This window comes from Falco rusticolus, chromosome 14 (assembly GCF_015220075.1).
Source record: "Falco rusticolus isolate bFalRus1 chromosome 14, bFalRus1.pri, whole genome shotgun sequence".
Classification (NCBI taxonomy): domain Eukaryota; kingdom Metazoa; phylum Chordata; class Aves; order Falconiformes; family Falconidae; genus Falco; species Falco rusticolus.
Genome location: NC_051200.1, coordinates 12210279 through 12226133, shown reverse-complemented (window position 1 = coordinate 12226133; position 15855 = coordinate 12210279). Strand labels below are relative to the sequence as shown.

At 47.3% G+C, this 15855-nt stretch overlaps 1 protein-coding gene across 1 annotated transcript in view; it reads right to left on the bottom strand.

The window, feature by feature from the left end:
- The window catches only part of GABRA3 (gamma-aminobutyric acid type A receptor subunit alpha3), a 76929-nt gene that overhangs the window by 31823 nt on the left and 29251 nt on the right, over positions 1-15855 (bottom strand). Inside the window, exons 5-6 of the mRNA XM_037408394.1 lie at positions 6728-6795; positions 2695-2915 (exon numbers count right to left, since the gene is read on the bottom strand). Coding sequence (XP_037264291.1) covers positions 2695-2915; positions 6728-6795 — 289 coding nt within the window. The remainder of the gene's footprint in view (positions 1-2694; positions 2916-6727; positions 6796-15855) is intronic.

Here is a 15855-nt window from a genome sequence, read left to right as displayed (position 1 = left end):
AATGTACCAGTCCAGACTGAGCCTGCAAAGGATCACCTGGCCTGTCCTGCCAGTCTGGGGGAAGTCTGGTGGAGGTCCAAACTCAGTCCTTAGTTAGCAGGACAGAGCGTGCCTCTTTGGGATTTGCACTTTGCCAGATGTCAGCTGTGTGGGGCTGAGATTGGCTTCATGGTCCTGCTTTGAGAAGGACACATGTGCATGCCACTGGGCATGGGGGAGAACAGTGAGTGTGCCACTTGACGTAAAACATGAGTCTCTTTCCAGCCCTTTTCTGGGAGGAGGTTTCAAAGCACTTAACAAGAGAAGGTGATCATCATGATTTTACTGTGGAGTTGAGGTGTGAGTGCCTGTGAGTGGCAGAGCCAGGTAGCACTTGGTCTCTGGGCTTGACACTGATGCACAGTCCTGGTCACACAGTCTGTGCCCTTGCATCTTTCTTTCTGAGCTCTCACTCAAAAGACCCTGCATGGCCCTGAGCAGGCGTTTCCTTCAGCATCAGGAAGAGGGGCAATCATCAAACGCACCAGGACAGACATCCCATCCTGGTTGTGTTGAACTGCAAACCCAAAGAAGCCCTGCTTCACCCCTGACACACTGTCCTGCGCAGGGAGCAGTGCCTTGCAGATAGCCATCTGGCCAGCTCTAACTGCATCTCCAGCATCAGACTGGTCCAATACTGTCCAGAGCCCCACCAGGAGAGCTTCACACACATCTGCACAGCAGCCATCTGTACTGAGTAAGGAAAAGATCTCCATGGACTACAGCTCCTGGTACTATGCAATAAAACACATGACAAAAGGTCTCATATATGGCCCTCAACCTTTGAGTATCTCTGAGTGGGCTCTTTACCTCTTACAAAGCCTTAGGGGTACATTTAAGGGGGGCAGGAGCATACGCAAAGGGAGGTTCAGACTCTCCTTCACCTCCTTCTTCTTTGGGAGAGATCTAAACTGAAGGTTGTGTTGAATTTATTTTAAAAATCCTATGACTCCATTTTCTTCAAGAAGCTCGTTCCCAAGAACCTTGTGATGCTTCCATCCTGGCACCTGCCCAGCCCTAAACGGAAAAGGAAATCCAGTACTTTCTCAGTCACACAAAACTTGCTGAAGCTAATGGCTGTTTGCTGAATAAAGAACTGAAATGATATAAAAGCCCTGAAATTGAGTCCTTTTTTGCTGTCTTATGCCAGTAGCTCCTGTAATACTTTACAAGTCAATGATACAAACCCAGGGAATGTTAGTCATCAACATGCAGGTCAGAGAGCCAGGAGCAGAACTGAGCCCTGAAGTCAAGTTGGGCTTCTCCCTTCATTTACCCCATCTGCCTCAGTAACGTGAGATCGCTGATGTGTGGAGACCTAAACCCCCAGGGCACTGGCAGGATTAGTTCATATTTGAGAACTGCTGCGCAAAAGCAAAGCATTGTTTATCAATGTAGGCTGTAAAACTTGCTGACACTATGTAGGTTCACAGGCAGCTTAACTATGAAGAGATGAAATTCTGTCTGGTCCTCAAAAAACAGAGGTCAAAGTGCAGCATCTCAGCACACAGAATCCACAATGAAGCCTGTTACTAGTTAGGATCAGCTTGAAGATGAAAGCAGAGAAAATAATTTTTGAAAACAAAAATTTACACCTTTCCAAAACTAACTCAATACCTTTCTTGTGCATCTATGAGTAGCTTGTTTCATTTATAAACCCATTTACCTCACAAGGCGCATTAGTACATTCAGCCCAGGTGGCAAACATTATTTGCATGGGTGAATAGCTTACAAGCATACAGGAATATCTGAATAGTTCTGGAATGAACATACAATTAACCTAAAGGTATTTCTCTTCATGCTCTCCCCCTGTTGCAGCTCAGTGATAAATGTATGCACCATGGCTGTTCGTGAGAAATCCAGAGACGACTGCCCAAGCGTGGTTCCCCAACAGCAACTTGTGTTTTAGGAGGACCTCACAGCAGGGTTGCACAGGCTGTATCACTGCCTGGGGCCTCACGCTGCAGGGCTACCTTGTGTTTGGGGCTCCCACTGAGAGCTCAACTGACGGGCTGGGCTAAACTGAGAGCTTCCAATGGCCTCGCCAAACCAGGCACCTCCAAACCACAATTTTTAATAAGCTGTTGATGTTTTCCCCTAAAGATAGGCATTGATTACACAGATTTGGATTTTTGATTCCATGAAGTAGCAAAAAGACCGCCATTGTTCTCACAAGCAAGCTTGGGCTCATTAAATGTTTCAAACAGCTCTGGTGTAACATCTTGAACAAATTTAGATCTGTTCTCAAGCTGCTGGAGAGTAACAAATTCTCCCATCCTAATGTTGCCCCCTACCAATACTGGAAACCTGACTTCATATTCCATCAGAGGTCAGAAACAAAAATAAGTCGGGTGGCACACCAACTCCACAAACTATAGATCCCAACACTTCTACTTCATCACATAAAAGAAAAAAAAAATCAACAGGAATGATGAGAAAAAAGCTACCTGTAAGAATGTGCTTAAGTTGAGGATCAGTGATGCTATATAGGTAGGAAACAAGGGTGGCAGGGAAAGCAGCAGGGTGAGACTCAGGTGCACTAACAGAGCCAGTGGAAGTTGGCACAAACCCTGCTGTAACGTACCCTGAGGTCCCATCCTTGCCAGCATGCGCATAGGGACCTGGAAGACCATGGCCCAGGAGACACAGACTTACCTCATGGTGTACAGGAGGGTGCCATTGTCTACCAGGCGCAGCAACTTGTTGGGTGTTGTCATGTTATGGGCGACAGATTTCTTCCCATTGTGGAAGAAGGTATCAGGAGTCCAGATCTTACTGGCCAGCAGGTTGTTCAGGGGAAGTATTTTCATGGGACCATCAAACTTCAGCCTTTCATCTCTCCAGGATTGCCGGAAAAAGACATCAATAGTATACTCCTTTGTGGAGAAAGGAGAGAAAAGTAAGTTGCTTCACTCAGCTCTTCATTGCAAACAAGTCACTTCAAGAAACAGCAAATATCTTTGGTCATTAAGCATACTGTGTTTTGGCACATCTTGGTTGACATGAAGCAACAAGAAGTAGAGATTAACGGCAGTGGAGAAATCTGTGGAGGACAGAGGGAATTTACCCTGTCTTGTATGACTTACATATGACACCAAAATTTACTTTCAGTGTTTCTGACCACTGTAGACAAGCTGCAATACAGCCTACAGTGTCCAGCCTTCATGTAGCCCTGCTGCACCACCACCTTTAGCCAGATGTTTCAGGGGAAGGAACCATTGTGTGTAGCTAGACAGGAATTGAAAAAGGCAAAAATAAAGCTCCTGGAGATGGAATTTGGCCAGGATACTGGCAATTATACCCCTGTTCATAAAAAAAAAAAAAAAAAAAAAAGAAGAAAGGAAAGAAAGTTTCATGACGTTGTCTTAATGTTACTTAATGTTATTTTGTTCCCCAGGCTAACTCTAGAAAATCATTGAATCAAGGACTTCACAAACTTGCATTACAAGATTCTGTGACTTTCTTTTCTTTTTCTTCTTTTCCCTATTTATCCTTTTTTTTTTTTTTTTTTTTTTTTTTTTTTGTCCTTTCAGCTCGTGTAGAAACCCATTTCCTAGGCATAATTCCAGTTGGGGCAATTAGAAGTCATCTCTTTGGAACCCTGCAGTCAGGGCCAGCTCCTTGCTCGGTGCATGCAGCCTCAGAAACCACTTGACCAAGCAGCCAAGGTGCTACAGCTCCACAGTCACCTCAAGGCAAAAATCGATCAATCTGCCCGGTGCCTGGCATAAGGGATTGCTGTTCCTTGTGACCTGAGCCACCCTGTGTCCTGTGAGGGTCCATGTCACTTGAGGGGAAGTCTTCAGCCCATCAGCATGAGCTGCATCACTGCTCACCTCTACAACACACACCTCCTCTTGCTAATGAAGGATCTCATTAGCTCACAAGACTTTCAGAGAGAGACGGGGGCTTTGGAAAAGCTGTCTGTCCCAGCTGTTCTTCCCTTGCCGTTGCAGACTCATAGTCTTTATTTATGGGTTCCTGGAGGCTGCAGAACCAACTAAACTTATCATTGTGAGTGATTTCTTTCCTGCAGCTCTTCTTAGCAGCATGTAAAAGCTGCTGTGCATCAGTTTCCTATAGGTCACAGAAATTCCTACAGGTTTCGCAGCAGATGGCAGCTGAATGAAAGCATCTTGGTAAAGAAATTCATCCCCAGTCCCTGGCCACAGAACCGCTCCTGCTCAAATGTGTTTCTGGAGCCTGGCTGGGGGAAGGGAAAAGAAGATACTATGCTCCCACAGGCCTTGCCCTGTACAAGATATTCTGCCCCTTTGTGGAACAGATGTTTAGTTTGCGGTTTTAAGCTCAGTAAAGGGATGAAACAAAGGAATGAGCCAGTGTGCAGTCCCAGGAGGTAGGTTTGGGAAAAGTCCTTCTCAGGAGAAAAGCTACCTTATTCAGGACTCCCTGTTCCTATCAAAAAAACCCAAAGAAAGAAGCAAAACTTTCATAACAGCTTCCCAGGTCCTCTTTTTCTTCTTTTATGCTAAGGAATCATTCCCAAAGAAAAGAGAAATCATGTTCAGATTCTTCGCCTCTTTTCTATACTTCTTTCCATGACAGCATCATTCCCAAGCCACCCTTTCCAAGGAGCACGCTTACTTCTATGTTATGCTCTTCCCTACTTATAGAAGTGACCAAAACCATTAAGGCTGAGTCTCTCCAGAGTCCATCTGCCAAAGCATAAAACTCCTTTGAACGTTTTTTTTTCCCCTCTGGGGACTGAGGCAAAGCTGCAAGAGCTCACTACCAAAGATTCAGGCATATGTCAGGTCCTATCGGGCTCTACTTTCCAAACCAAACTGAAAGAGATATTAGAAGCCCCTTGGAGCATCTCAGGGAAAAGGTCTACATGTCCTCCTCCACACTTTGTAACCAGCTGCTCTCCTCCGCTCTCCATAGCAGCTTTACCTGCCTCTCCTCCATCATCATAATTACAGTCTCTGTCTGCATCAAGATGCACAGGAGCAGCTTTCCATCGCAATGACTAATGGTTGTGGATGCAAGCTGGGAAGGAGGGGCTTCCCCACTCCAGAGATGAAAGGAACCACCTCAGAAAAGCAGGCTCTCCCCACACTTCCCAAGGAGACAGGGTTTTTCTCTCTCACGTTTCTGAGTGCATTTAGCACCAGAACAGCACGCTAAAACACATTGGCTATGCATTTGTAAAATACATGGAACTAAAGCACGTGAAGAGGAAATAATTTACTATTCTTTAACTGTCTTCCTAATTTTAAATTCATTTTGTCAAATCACATTGCAGAGAATACCTTCCTCTTTTCAATACCTCATATTTCTTCTTCACAGTTCATTATACACACTCCCTTAATCAAATATGCTCCACCTTGGAAGTAATTATCAGATACTCCCCAAGGGCTAAGATGCTGAATATATTACGGGTCTCCACTGCGGTAGGAAAGCAAGCGAGATAGAGAGAGAACTCAGATGAGATTAATACTCTTGGCTACGCTGATACCAAGTTAACTTCTAACCCTGGAGGGAGTGGTCTTTCCAAAGAAACATGGGGCTGCGTGAAGGGGCTAGCACCTCAACGAAACAGATTTTATTCTCCCCCAACTCCTCTGCTTGCTAGCATAGGACTGTCAGTGGGGCAGCAGAAGAGATGTTCATGGGCATGTCAGCACAGCAAATGAAACCCTCCCAGCTCCAGTGGGGCTGCAAGAGCCACAGGACATTGCTCCTGCCTGACCAAGCTGGTGAGAGCAATGTCTTGCTCCTGCTCCTGAAGTGTGTTCCCTCCAAGACTGGGACTGCTCACTGCTAGCCTGGGCTATGCCAGCATCAGGTCACCTCTGGGACTGGATGTGCAGGAGGGTCTCAGTCCTGAATACATGACTGTCCTCATGTGGCACCCTTGAAATGTTGAGCAACCATCAATAGCCAACTCTTCTCTGTGTGCCTGGGCGTGTGTGGAATATGAGCTGCAAGAAATGCTGTTGAGAAAGCTCACTATTAATTATGCTCCACAGTCCTGTTTTAATTAGAAGACAAACTGTTGTGGGAATACAAGCCTAAATTCAGACCTCAGGCCTTTTCATTAATAATTTTCCCTGTACATGTCAAAATATTGCAATCAGTTCACTCTTTTTCTTTTTTCTCTTTTGTCTCCCTTTGGGTTCAAGCAATAAGGACAGTTTGATGGTGAACTCTTCTCTTCCAGCACTACCACCAAAACAAACTGGATCCTGGCATCCTCTGCTCTTCCCAGGGAGCACCCTCCTTCCTCCATGCACAGTCGGGTCAAGGATAGCTGGCTGCAGTGAGGGAGTTTCTCAAGGCATGTAACGGGTGGAACATGCCATGACCAGGTCTTGGTCCCATGGGCAGTTCTCCCCATTTCATTAGGTTGCACTTGCAGGAAAGAAGAAGACCCTGCAGTGTGCTTGAGTGGTGCAAAGGCATTGACCCCCTCCAAGGCTGCATTACCAGTTGGTTTCTAAAAGCCCAAACACACGTGAGAAACAATCCCTGTCTACCACCCACACTGAGCTCCCCTGGCCTGTGAGAAGATGATGAGGTGCACTCTTGCCCAGAGAGGCAGCTAGGATGCTTGCTTGTGTTCTTGCTATTTAGGAAAATCCCACTTTTGCCCAGATTGGGGGCAAGGGTGGGACACATCTGCTGCAGCTGCAGGAGAAGAGCCATCCCAGCCAGTGGCACCTACCATATCTGTGTCCGAGACAGGGCCGAAACTCGTCACGTAAATGTCTGTCTTGACTTCAGTTACGCTGTCTGGGACAAAAAAAAAAAAAAAAAAAAAGAAAAGGAAAAAAAAGCAATTAGAGAACTGAATTTGCTTGTACAAAGAAAGGGTTTGGGTTTTGTTATGTGGTGGTTTTCCCCGCCAGGCACCTCCCTAGCGAGCCCTCAGCAAGTGAGCATCATGCTCTCTGCTGTGCCCTGAACAATGGCTGATTTTATCACTTGTAATTGGGCAAATTCATCTCTGATGTAGCTCTGCTGCTTTCCACACTTACATCGAGGATGAATATGTCCCACACAGCCAGACAATGCGTATTTACAAAATGTATGTGACTACATGATACATAACATGGTATAGATCTGCACGTTTTCAATAGAGAGGTAAGCCTTGATGCTTTGAAACTCCTTTTAATCTGAAATGCCTTTGTGTCTCCCAGCCTGATAAACAGCCTAACAATGTTCCACCAGTTTTAGGAAACCCTGGGTTTGTTACAGCTTCAGGCTTATATGTATGTAAAAGGAACCAATATTCTGATTGCCTTTTACTGCCATCGAGCTTGCTGTTCTCCTAAGTGCCTTGCTCCTGGCGAGTAGCTGCTCTTGCAAAACTGCTGCTCGCCTGCATCACACGCTCCCCTGCATCCCAGGCTGCGCCACCCTCGTGGGTGCTGAACAGCAGCCTCACTGCCCCAGCCAAACCACACACACACACAGTTCCTACGCTGAGCGCTAAAACCCAGGGACAATCAAAATCACTCACCTTCAGGTAAAGATAAACCGAACTGCTTTGCAGAACACAGCCACCAGCACATGCTGAGCAGCACATACAGCTGTCATTCCTGCCTTCATTACAATTTCGGCATGTTTCCTAATTGAAATCTCTGTTGCTGTCCCATTTCACATGGAAATCAAGGCACAGTGATTTGCCAGATTCATCGTCCTATGCTCTGCCCACTGGGTTGTAGTGAAAAAATGATGGATGAGGTGTCTTGAGTTTAGCCCTATGTTACTATAAATCACCACTGCTTTAGGGATAGATCATGCCGTTGTGCTCCTTTTGTATGGCATAAGCTAGCTCTGAGCTGCTTTCCCAATGAAAGAACTAATTTAGAGCCCCAAAGACTTCATGTTTTATGCACAGTACTCTATTTTGGCCACTGCAGCAGCTTTGCAAGTAGCCTGGATAGCCCATTGCTCAACTCAGTTATGGAAATCCTTCTGACCCTTGATGGTTATTTTGCAGCACTATGAAGCTTAGTTTTGTGCTTGCAGTTTCGTATCCAAAAATAAGATAATGCATTCTGGCAGGGTTTTCTCCTTAATGGCTAAAACATACATATACGTATCTTTAGTTACTATGCTGGAAAGTTTCTGACGCAGCCTGTGGCTGATATTATTGTGCTATATAAGTAACCCTTGATCTTGTCTTGATGAGATAAAAAGAAGGTTAAAGAGAAATATGTATGCGGTACACTTTCTGAAACAGCCGGAAGCCAACAAGACGTCACCCTGAACAAAATGAGTTACTTCTGTAAGACTTAAATACTCGGGGTATTCTCTGTCTCCTTCCAAACAAGTGCCCAAATGAGATACACAGCAGAGAAGAACATTTAGTGAAGTGAGGCTCTTTCGGCTAACACGTGCAGTGAAAGAAAGCTAATTATGTTTTAGACAAAACACAAACTCTCTCTCTCTCCCCTCCCCTCCTCCCTTCTTGGCATTCAGTTTGCCCAAGATAATAATGTACTGCCATGGTTATCAGAGCAGGGTCCAGGGCTGCCCATGGCCAGTGAAGCCAGTCCTTGTGAGGTGCAAAATGAATTGTTCCCTGCACCTGAAGGGGCAGAGGGACAGGGGTCCATGAAAGGACCCGTACTTTACAATGTGGTCCTCAGGGTCCAAGCATGAGGGAAGGGTATAGGAAGTGACGGAGAGGTAAAAAGGCAGAACTAGTTTTGGACACCTTTTAATACGATCCTGCTGTCTCTACATCAGCCTTTATGTTCTTATCATGCTGTAACCTGGCTGTCACAGAGCTCCAGAGACCCCTTCCCGCCCCTTCAATCTACTGGCAAATCCAATCAAAGATAATTGCATTAATAAACGCCATTAATTTATTAATATTATTAATTAATATTACTAATTAATTACCACCTGGGTCTGAAGAGGATCCCCCATTTGCAGACTGCAGACATAGCCCTTGGGCCAGGCCGTGCCAACCTGCTGAACTCGGTGAGACCCCCTCGTGCCCGCAAGGCAGTGCCTGGTGCAGGAACGAGCTGGGGGGACTGGCACAGTTGCTGGCTTATCAATGTGCCCCAGCACTTAGAAAAACGGGCTCCCTGCATCTTTCACGGCAAAAGCCATACTGAACTTTCCCTGTTAATATGTGCTCCTAAGGGCAAGATTTGGCTGGGATCTGGAGGGGTTTCTGAAATTAAATCATCACTACGCAAGCAGGGATTTCAGCAGAGCTGGGAAATCCAGAGATAAGTAAAACACCAGCAGAACAGAGTAAGCTCCAGCCTCAGAGATTCGCTTCCTTTGTGATCCTACAGCCCATGAACATCTGCACTGCTTGCAGCTCTGCCTGAGCCCATCAGCTCTGTGATGGTGAAACCTTCTCCTCCTGAGAAATGAGGAGCTACTCAGCCAGCCTTCCTGCTCCTTACCCTCACACTTACCCACCCTGAGCCTGAACAAGAAGAAACTGCATCTACTTGTGCAGCAAGAGAAAGCTGAGAGAGGAGCATCTCCTGCCTCCACTCAGACATGTCAGGGAAATCCTTATCTCCTTCTCAATCCACAGATACACTCACACTGCAGCTTGACTGTTTTGCCTAGTTCTCACCAAAGATTTAATAATTAAGGACCGTATTGTTGAGTGTTAGGCACTTTTCCTAGACCTGTTGCAGAACATTAAATGGCATTTTTCCTTTCCTAGCATCATCCTTTCCTGTGACTCGAAGTTTTTTTACATGCACAGGTGAATTGAGTTGAGCTTTCAAGCCTGCTGGGGTAGTAGGTGGATACTCTGCCAGTCCTATTTTATAACTGGGGAAACTGAAAAGGAGAGACTTGCTTAAGGTAGGAAGCCAGAATGGAGCAAGGACCAGGGCCCCAGGAATGATGCAGGCTCGGTGGAGGGCTTGGTGTTGCTCTTGGCAAGCTGCACAGGCACCCTCTGGCCAAGTTGCTGAGTCTCACTGTGCCCCAAGCTGCTGCCACATGGTGACCCAGGAAGCAAAGAAAGACACTGAAGCACTCAGGAAACCAGAAGAGCAAGAGATTTTCAGGTTCAACGTTTGAACATGAGCAGAATTTAGAGACCCAAGAGGCATGCCACGTTCTCAAGCCATTTGTTTGAGGCTGATTCCAGTGTCTGGGGGCTTTTCCCATTTATAGGCTCAGCTGATTCCCAAGCTTCAGCACAACTGTATTTCTGAAACTATCTAGAGCAAGTGTGTAAGCAGGCAGAAGGTGCTGCAGGTCAATCTGTATGCTCTCCATTCTTCCACAGCATACAAAACCCCTTCCCTGCCTCCGGCAACACTGGCTTGCTCCTGCCTGCAGAAATCCCCCACAGCTGGGCAGATCTGCAATGCAAATGCAAAACAAAAGCTGTAACATCCCTTCCCACAGTGTTACCATGGCACTCCCCACACCTGCCTGCTCTTTAAAAGCTACCCCTCTCCTCCAAGAATTTGCTACGCCAAATCTAGCTGCTTGTGCAGGTGATAAACATCCTTATTAGCTCCGTGTGGAGGGCCGGATCCTGCAGCCCCCAGCCCTACACCAGCAGGGTCGGTTGCTTCCCTAGTGCATGAAGAAGGTGTAACGCAGCAGCAGCTGCTGCTGAGGTGCTTCAGGGTTTCCATCTCACCCGCCTGACCCTGTCCCCCCCACCCCGAGTCCCCATGTCCCATGCTCCTGGCCCTGGCTCAAGGCAGATGCTTCCCACTTCCCACAATCTCCCTTTTAAGTGCTCGTGACTCCCCGGGCCCGTGAAGAGATAGCTATTATTTACAAAATGACGGAGTGCTATTTTTACTTGCCGCTTGGAAGCACCAGGAGCAGTAGCGGAGCTGGAATACAAATTATGCCGCCTCTCCCCTTGCTGGCTGTAGATTGTAGGGCTGCCTCTACAACTGATTACGGGAGGCGGGGGGCATGAGGGGCTGAGGAGGCTCTTATTAAACATCCCGCTGCACTCATCAAGTGCTGTTTATTTAGGAATCTCAGCTGTAATATAATCGACTCGGCCGGTTGTGTTTCAGCTCTTGAGGTTTGTGGCTGTGCTGAACACAGTCACGTTTCCCAGGCGGGGTTTCCCAGAGGCTATGCCGCAAGCGAGCAGAAATGATGTGCCTGCATCTGAACACTGGAGGCTCCCAAACAATGTGCGCTATTAAAACAGGGGCGAAGCCACTGCGGCTTCGTGCAGGAGATTCCTGGCTGCTGCGCTGACTGACGTCAGGGAGGCTGCACATCCTTATGTCGGAGATAAGCTGGATGAGGGAGGGGATGGGGACCTCCTTGAGGCTGTGCTCAGAGTAGCGGTGCTCCAGCCCTGCCCCAGGGTTGTACTGGGACCTAAGGGAGCTCTGAGGTGACAGGTCTGTCTACTGGTATTCTGTGCACGATGGCATGGCTGAGACTAGAAAGGAGGACAGTGGTGTTCAGGCTTTTCTACACCCAGGGGTACAAACCCTCAACCTGCTCCAGGCCAGTGCCTGGAGGTAGCTGTTCCTGCACCAGGCTCCCTATGAACTGCTCTGGACTCCAGCCAGCCCAATATCCCATCTCCAACCATGGTCACAACCTAAAAAGTGCATTAACAAGCTGGTAATGTCCCTTAACGCTTTCTTAGATTGCAATTGCATTTAGCCTCAGCTCAAGAGCTTCTCAGCTTGATGACATCCCCTTATTGAGTGATCATCTTTCAAGGACCTGCCCAGTGGCACCTCAAATGCACAAAATCCTTTGGGAAGGACTCCTACCAGCCTGCAGAGAGGGCAGTGTCACCATAAGGAGAGAGGGGATGCTGTGTAGCTCTTTTCCACGTCACATAACCCAAAGCGAGCACACCGGACAGGATGGTGCTTTACAGCTAACCCAGCATCCCTAGGAATGGAAACACAAGTAGTTTGTTTGTACTACCAACATCTACACCATGCCTTCTTCCAAATCCTTGCCATGCTAATTAATAAGCAGCAGAAGGTAATTTTTGTAGCTGCACACAAAAGCTTTTTGGATATGCCATTCTTTGTTTTCTCACCCGGTCAGTGGGGAGGATTTAATTTTCCTTCCCAGTTTAGCTTCTGGAACAAAAGAGGCTTTCATGACGTTTGCTACAAGCCCCACAAGCCTCCTGTAGCTGAGCTGCACCACAGCTCAAGGCAGCCCTTGCCTTCGGAGGATGCACGCTGCAGCCCCCAGCCAGAAACTCCACCCTCGGTTTCCTCCTCTCACTCTGACAGCTTCAGTCCCATTGCACCAAGGCTGCTGCCTTTGCCAGTTCCTACCTTGGTATTTCAGATGGCCTTTTAACCTGTGGTGCTGCCTTGTTTTGGGAAGCAAGAGCTGAGTCGTGCCTTCTTTCGTGTGAGAAGAGAGGCACTGAAGAAAGAAGGGTACATCTTTGAATTACTGTGGCACAGGCTACCCTCTTTGTGACTTTGCCCTTGGGACTGCCATTCCAGTACTGGGAGACGACAGGGAGGCACAAGCAGAGGGGTAGATGCCTGAGGGGAGAAGGTAACCATGCCTCTCCCCACAACCTCCCTTGCCAGAGCTGCAGAAATGGAGACACAACATCTACATCACCTACCACGCACAAGAAACCTGTGAAATAGCCTTCACTGCTTCTCTGTTGCTGTGGGGCCAGCAAGACTCTCCCACATACATTAAGGATGCTTTTCTTGCAATTTTTTTGCTAGGGAGCTCAGGAATAACGGCACAGAAGGAAACATTTCAGTGAACATCACTGCAGTGCTATTAATGCCTCCTAGGCTTGTCCAGCCCAGCCAGAGGAAAAAGCTGACTCCAAGGACATAGACTGACAGAGCTCCTGCCACCCAAAGCAGCATGTGCTACTGTTAATGTCAGGACCACAAACATCCCTGCTGCACTTGGAATGCTTTCACACCAAGTATCCTGGGAGCAGAGGCTGAGTGTGGGTCACGAGGGGAAGGCTGGGGAACAGAGGTGGCAAAAACCGAGACGGTATTGGCATTTGCTCCAGTATCTGCAAAAGCAAGAGCAGAGCTGGAGTGCAGAGAGATCTGGGCAGCTCTCAGTGCTGCCCCTTTTCTCTCTTCAATTGGTTTTGACTTGGGTATCTTATACAACACACATAGAGAGGTCACAGTCAACCTCTTCAAACTTCCAGTCCCAAAGTAAAAATACATATTTTTCAGATGCTGCTTGGCTGTTTTAGTGCCTCAGCATCCTTGAATATAAAATTACTTGTACAGAAGCAAAAGCCAAGTCCCGTATTGCAGACATTCACCCAGGTTTGACAAGTTCAGCCTGGGCATCTTTCCCAAGAGTGGACGGCAGCGTGCACATGTTGTTAGAAGAATAATAAGCTAGAACATATATAGGTATCTCAGTCCTGTCAGCAGTCTTTCTTACATAGGAATAAATTGTAACTGCCTCCATATATAGAATTATATAGAATTGGAATGGTTGAAATCAGCAAGAAGAAAAGGCTTTCGGTAGCTCACCACACAGCCTACAGAAGTCAGTGCCGAACGGCAGTGATCACAGCCAAGAGTGTCACCAGGAGGGCTGGCAGCTGGCCCAGTCCTTCGCAGGCCAGACAGAGTTACCAGCAGCATCAGGTTTAATTTCCTGAACTACCTAAACCACCAAAACATCTCTGGGAAAACTCACTTGGGCAGAAGCTTCAAGACACAACGGAGACCCCTTTGGCCCCATTTTGTCTATGGAGGGAAGGTGTATCCCAGAGGTAGGTCAGCCTACCCAGACCTGACAGCATCCAATAGCATCTGCCTCTCTCTAGTGACCACAGAGATGAAGATGACCAGGGTCCCATGGATGAAGTCTGGCTTTAGCCCCATGCTCCTACCTGGGACAACATGGTTAAAGATGGTGGGATGTTCTTCTACTGCAAAGTAGGGTCAGCCAAGGACTGAACAATGGGAAATTTGTACTCCACAGAATAAACTACACAGTAAGGAAAGAAACAATATAAACGTCTGAAACAAATGTCTTATCTCGGCAGAAGCAGGGGTGAGTAAAAGCCTGCAGGGGATTGCCAATGAGACCTTTGGATCAGATCCTTATCTAGGTCTGTCTATGTGTCATGAACAATTTGTCTAATGCAGTTTTGTTCAGCTGTTTGCTTGCTTCCAGAAGTGGTTGCCCTGTCTCACTCGTAAAGCTGAAATAACTCAGGCTGTGTAACAGATCTGACCCCCTCCGTTACACTCCTGGTGGCTTCTGCAGAGTTATGATCAAAAAGGCACCACATTTACACAGGAGACAAGGCTATCTGCTGCTCTCCATGAAAGCATCAAGCCTGTCCCTCTCATGCCAAGGCATCCTCTCACAGGGGCTGGCTTATCACCCACCGATTGATTCTACACGAATCCCCTGGGACTGCCAATATTTGCTGTACAGCCAGTTCCCAAGTTGCTGGTCTGTGAGCCATGGTTATTAATCACTACCTTCTCTCTGGTGTGATGGCACATCAGTGTCTACAATTGCATGTCCTCCATCCAGACTAGACAGAAGTCATCAAATCTGTAAACACAGATACATGTGTGATATCACTTCCAGCTGTGCTCGCTCTCTCTCCCCTCAACTTGGATATTTCTGCACAGGGGGAGCAAGAAGTTAAAAAGAATTTCAGGGATGCTCCCAAGAGACAGCCAGCAACAAACCCACTCACATATAATGAGAGAGATTACCATGGACTATAATTACATGTGCTTAATTTTTCAGCTCAGATGAAGTGAGACGATGCCTGTCAAACCCCTCAAAGAGACAGCCTGCTGCCCTATGTCTCTTAGCAGGGCCATGGGAGAGCTGATGCAATGAAGAGATTTATTCCCTGTCTCACACAGCATGCCAATACACAGCTTTCTAACACGGCCGCACCCAGTGTCCTCTGCAGGAGCTAGATGCAGGACCATGAAGTGACCCAGTTACAACTTGAGCATGCCTTTGTCTAGGATTTACAGCACGCTGTAATGCCTAGATGGATGTCTAATTCCTAGGCGATCCCCGGGGAACAAGCCACCCAGGGCACAAACTCCTTGGGTTACGTAGGGAAGATCAGCTCCGTTCTTAGAAGAGAAATCCCTAAGCAGTCTCCAAATGTGTTATACAATTGCTTGTGGCTCTGATCGAGGTCTGAGCTCTCTCCATGCCTATGTAACGCGTTGGCTACGGAGTTTGGATCAAGGCACAACTACTGGTGAAGGCTGAGGAGTCAGACACACCTCGTTCCTCCTTGCTTCCAAAATGAGCAGGATGCCGTCTCAGCACAGCGCTGAGAGGCACACAGGGCATCTGCTTGCCCCTTTTGGGTGAGAAAGTGCACTCCTTCCCTAGCACTTCCACGTGAATAACAGCACAGGGTAGCCCGGTTTTCCAGTCTGAATGCCCCGCACAGAGCATGCTACGCTGTCCCTCTGTCTCAACATGTGATGGATAAGGGCATACCTGGCACGGTGGGTAAGTCAGCGTGTTGCTGTAGAAGGTGCTATAGGGATTTCACACCCTCCCATGCTAGAGAAAGGCATTTTCTCACATTTAGCAAGAGTGAGGGATGCAGGTTAGAGCTCTATCCAGCAGAACAGCCTAGGAGAGATGCTGCTTTACTAGTGGTGGAGCCAATAAGCCCTGCTTTCCCACAAATCAGCTTTTCCAGCCTGTTTTCCTGATGCTTAACACTAGTTGATCCCACCCAGTTACCTCTCTCTGCTTTGGGTCTTTTTCCACACAGCTGCATAATTCCACAAATCTTGCAGGGACTTAAAATCTCTAAGATATCTACCTTTCTGTCAGGTTTTGTTCAGATCAGCCAACAGGCTCAAAAGCTTTTAGAAGACAAAAGGC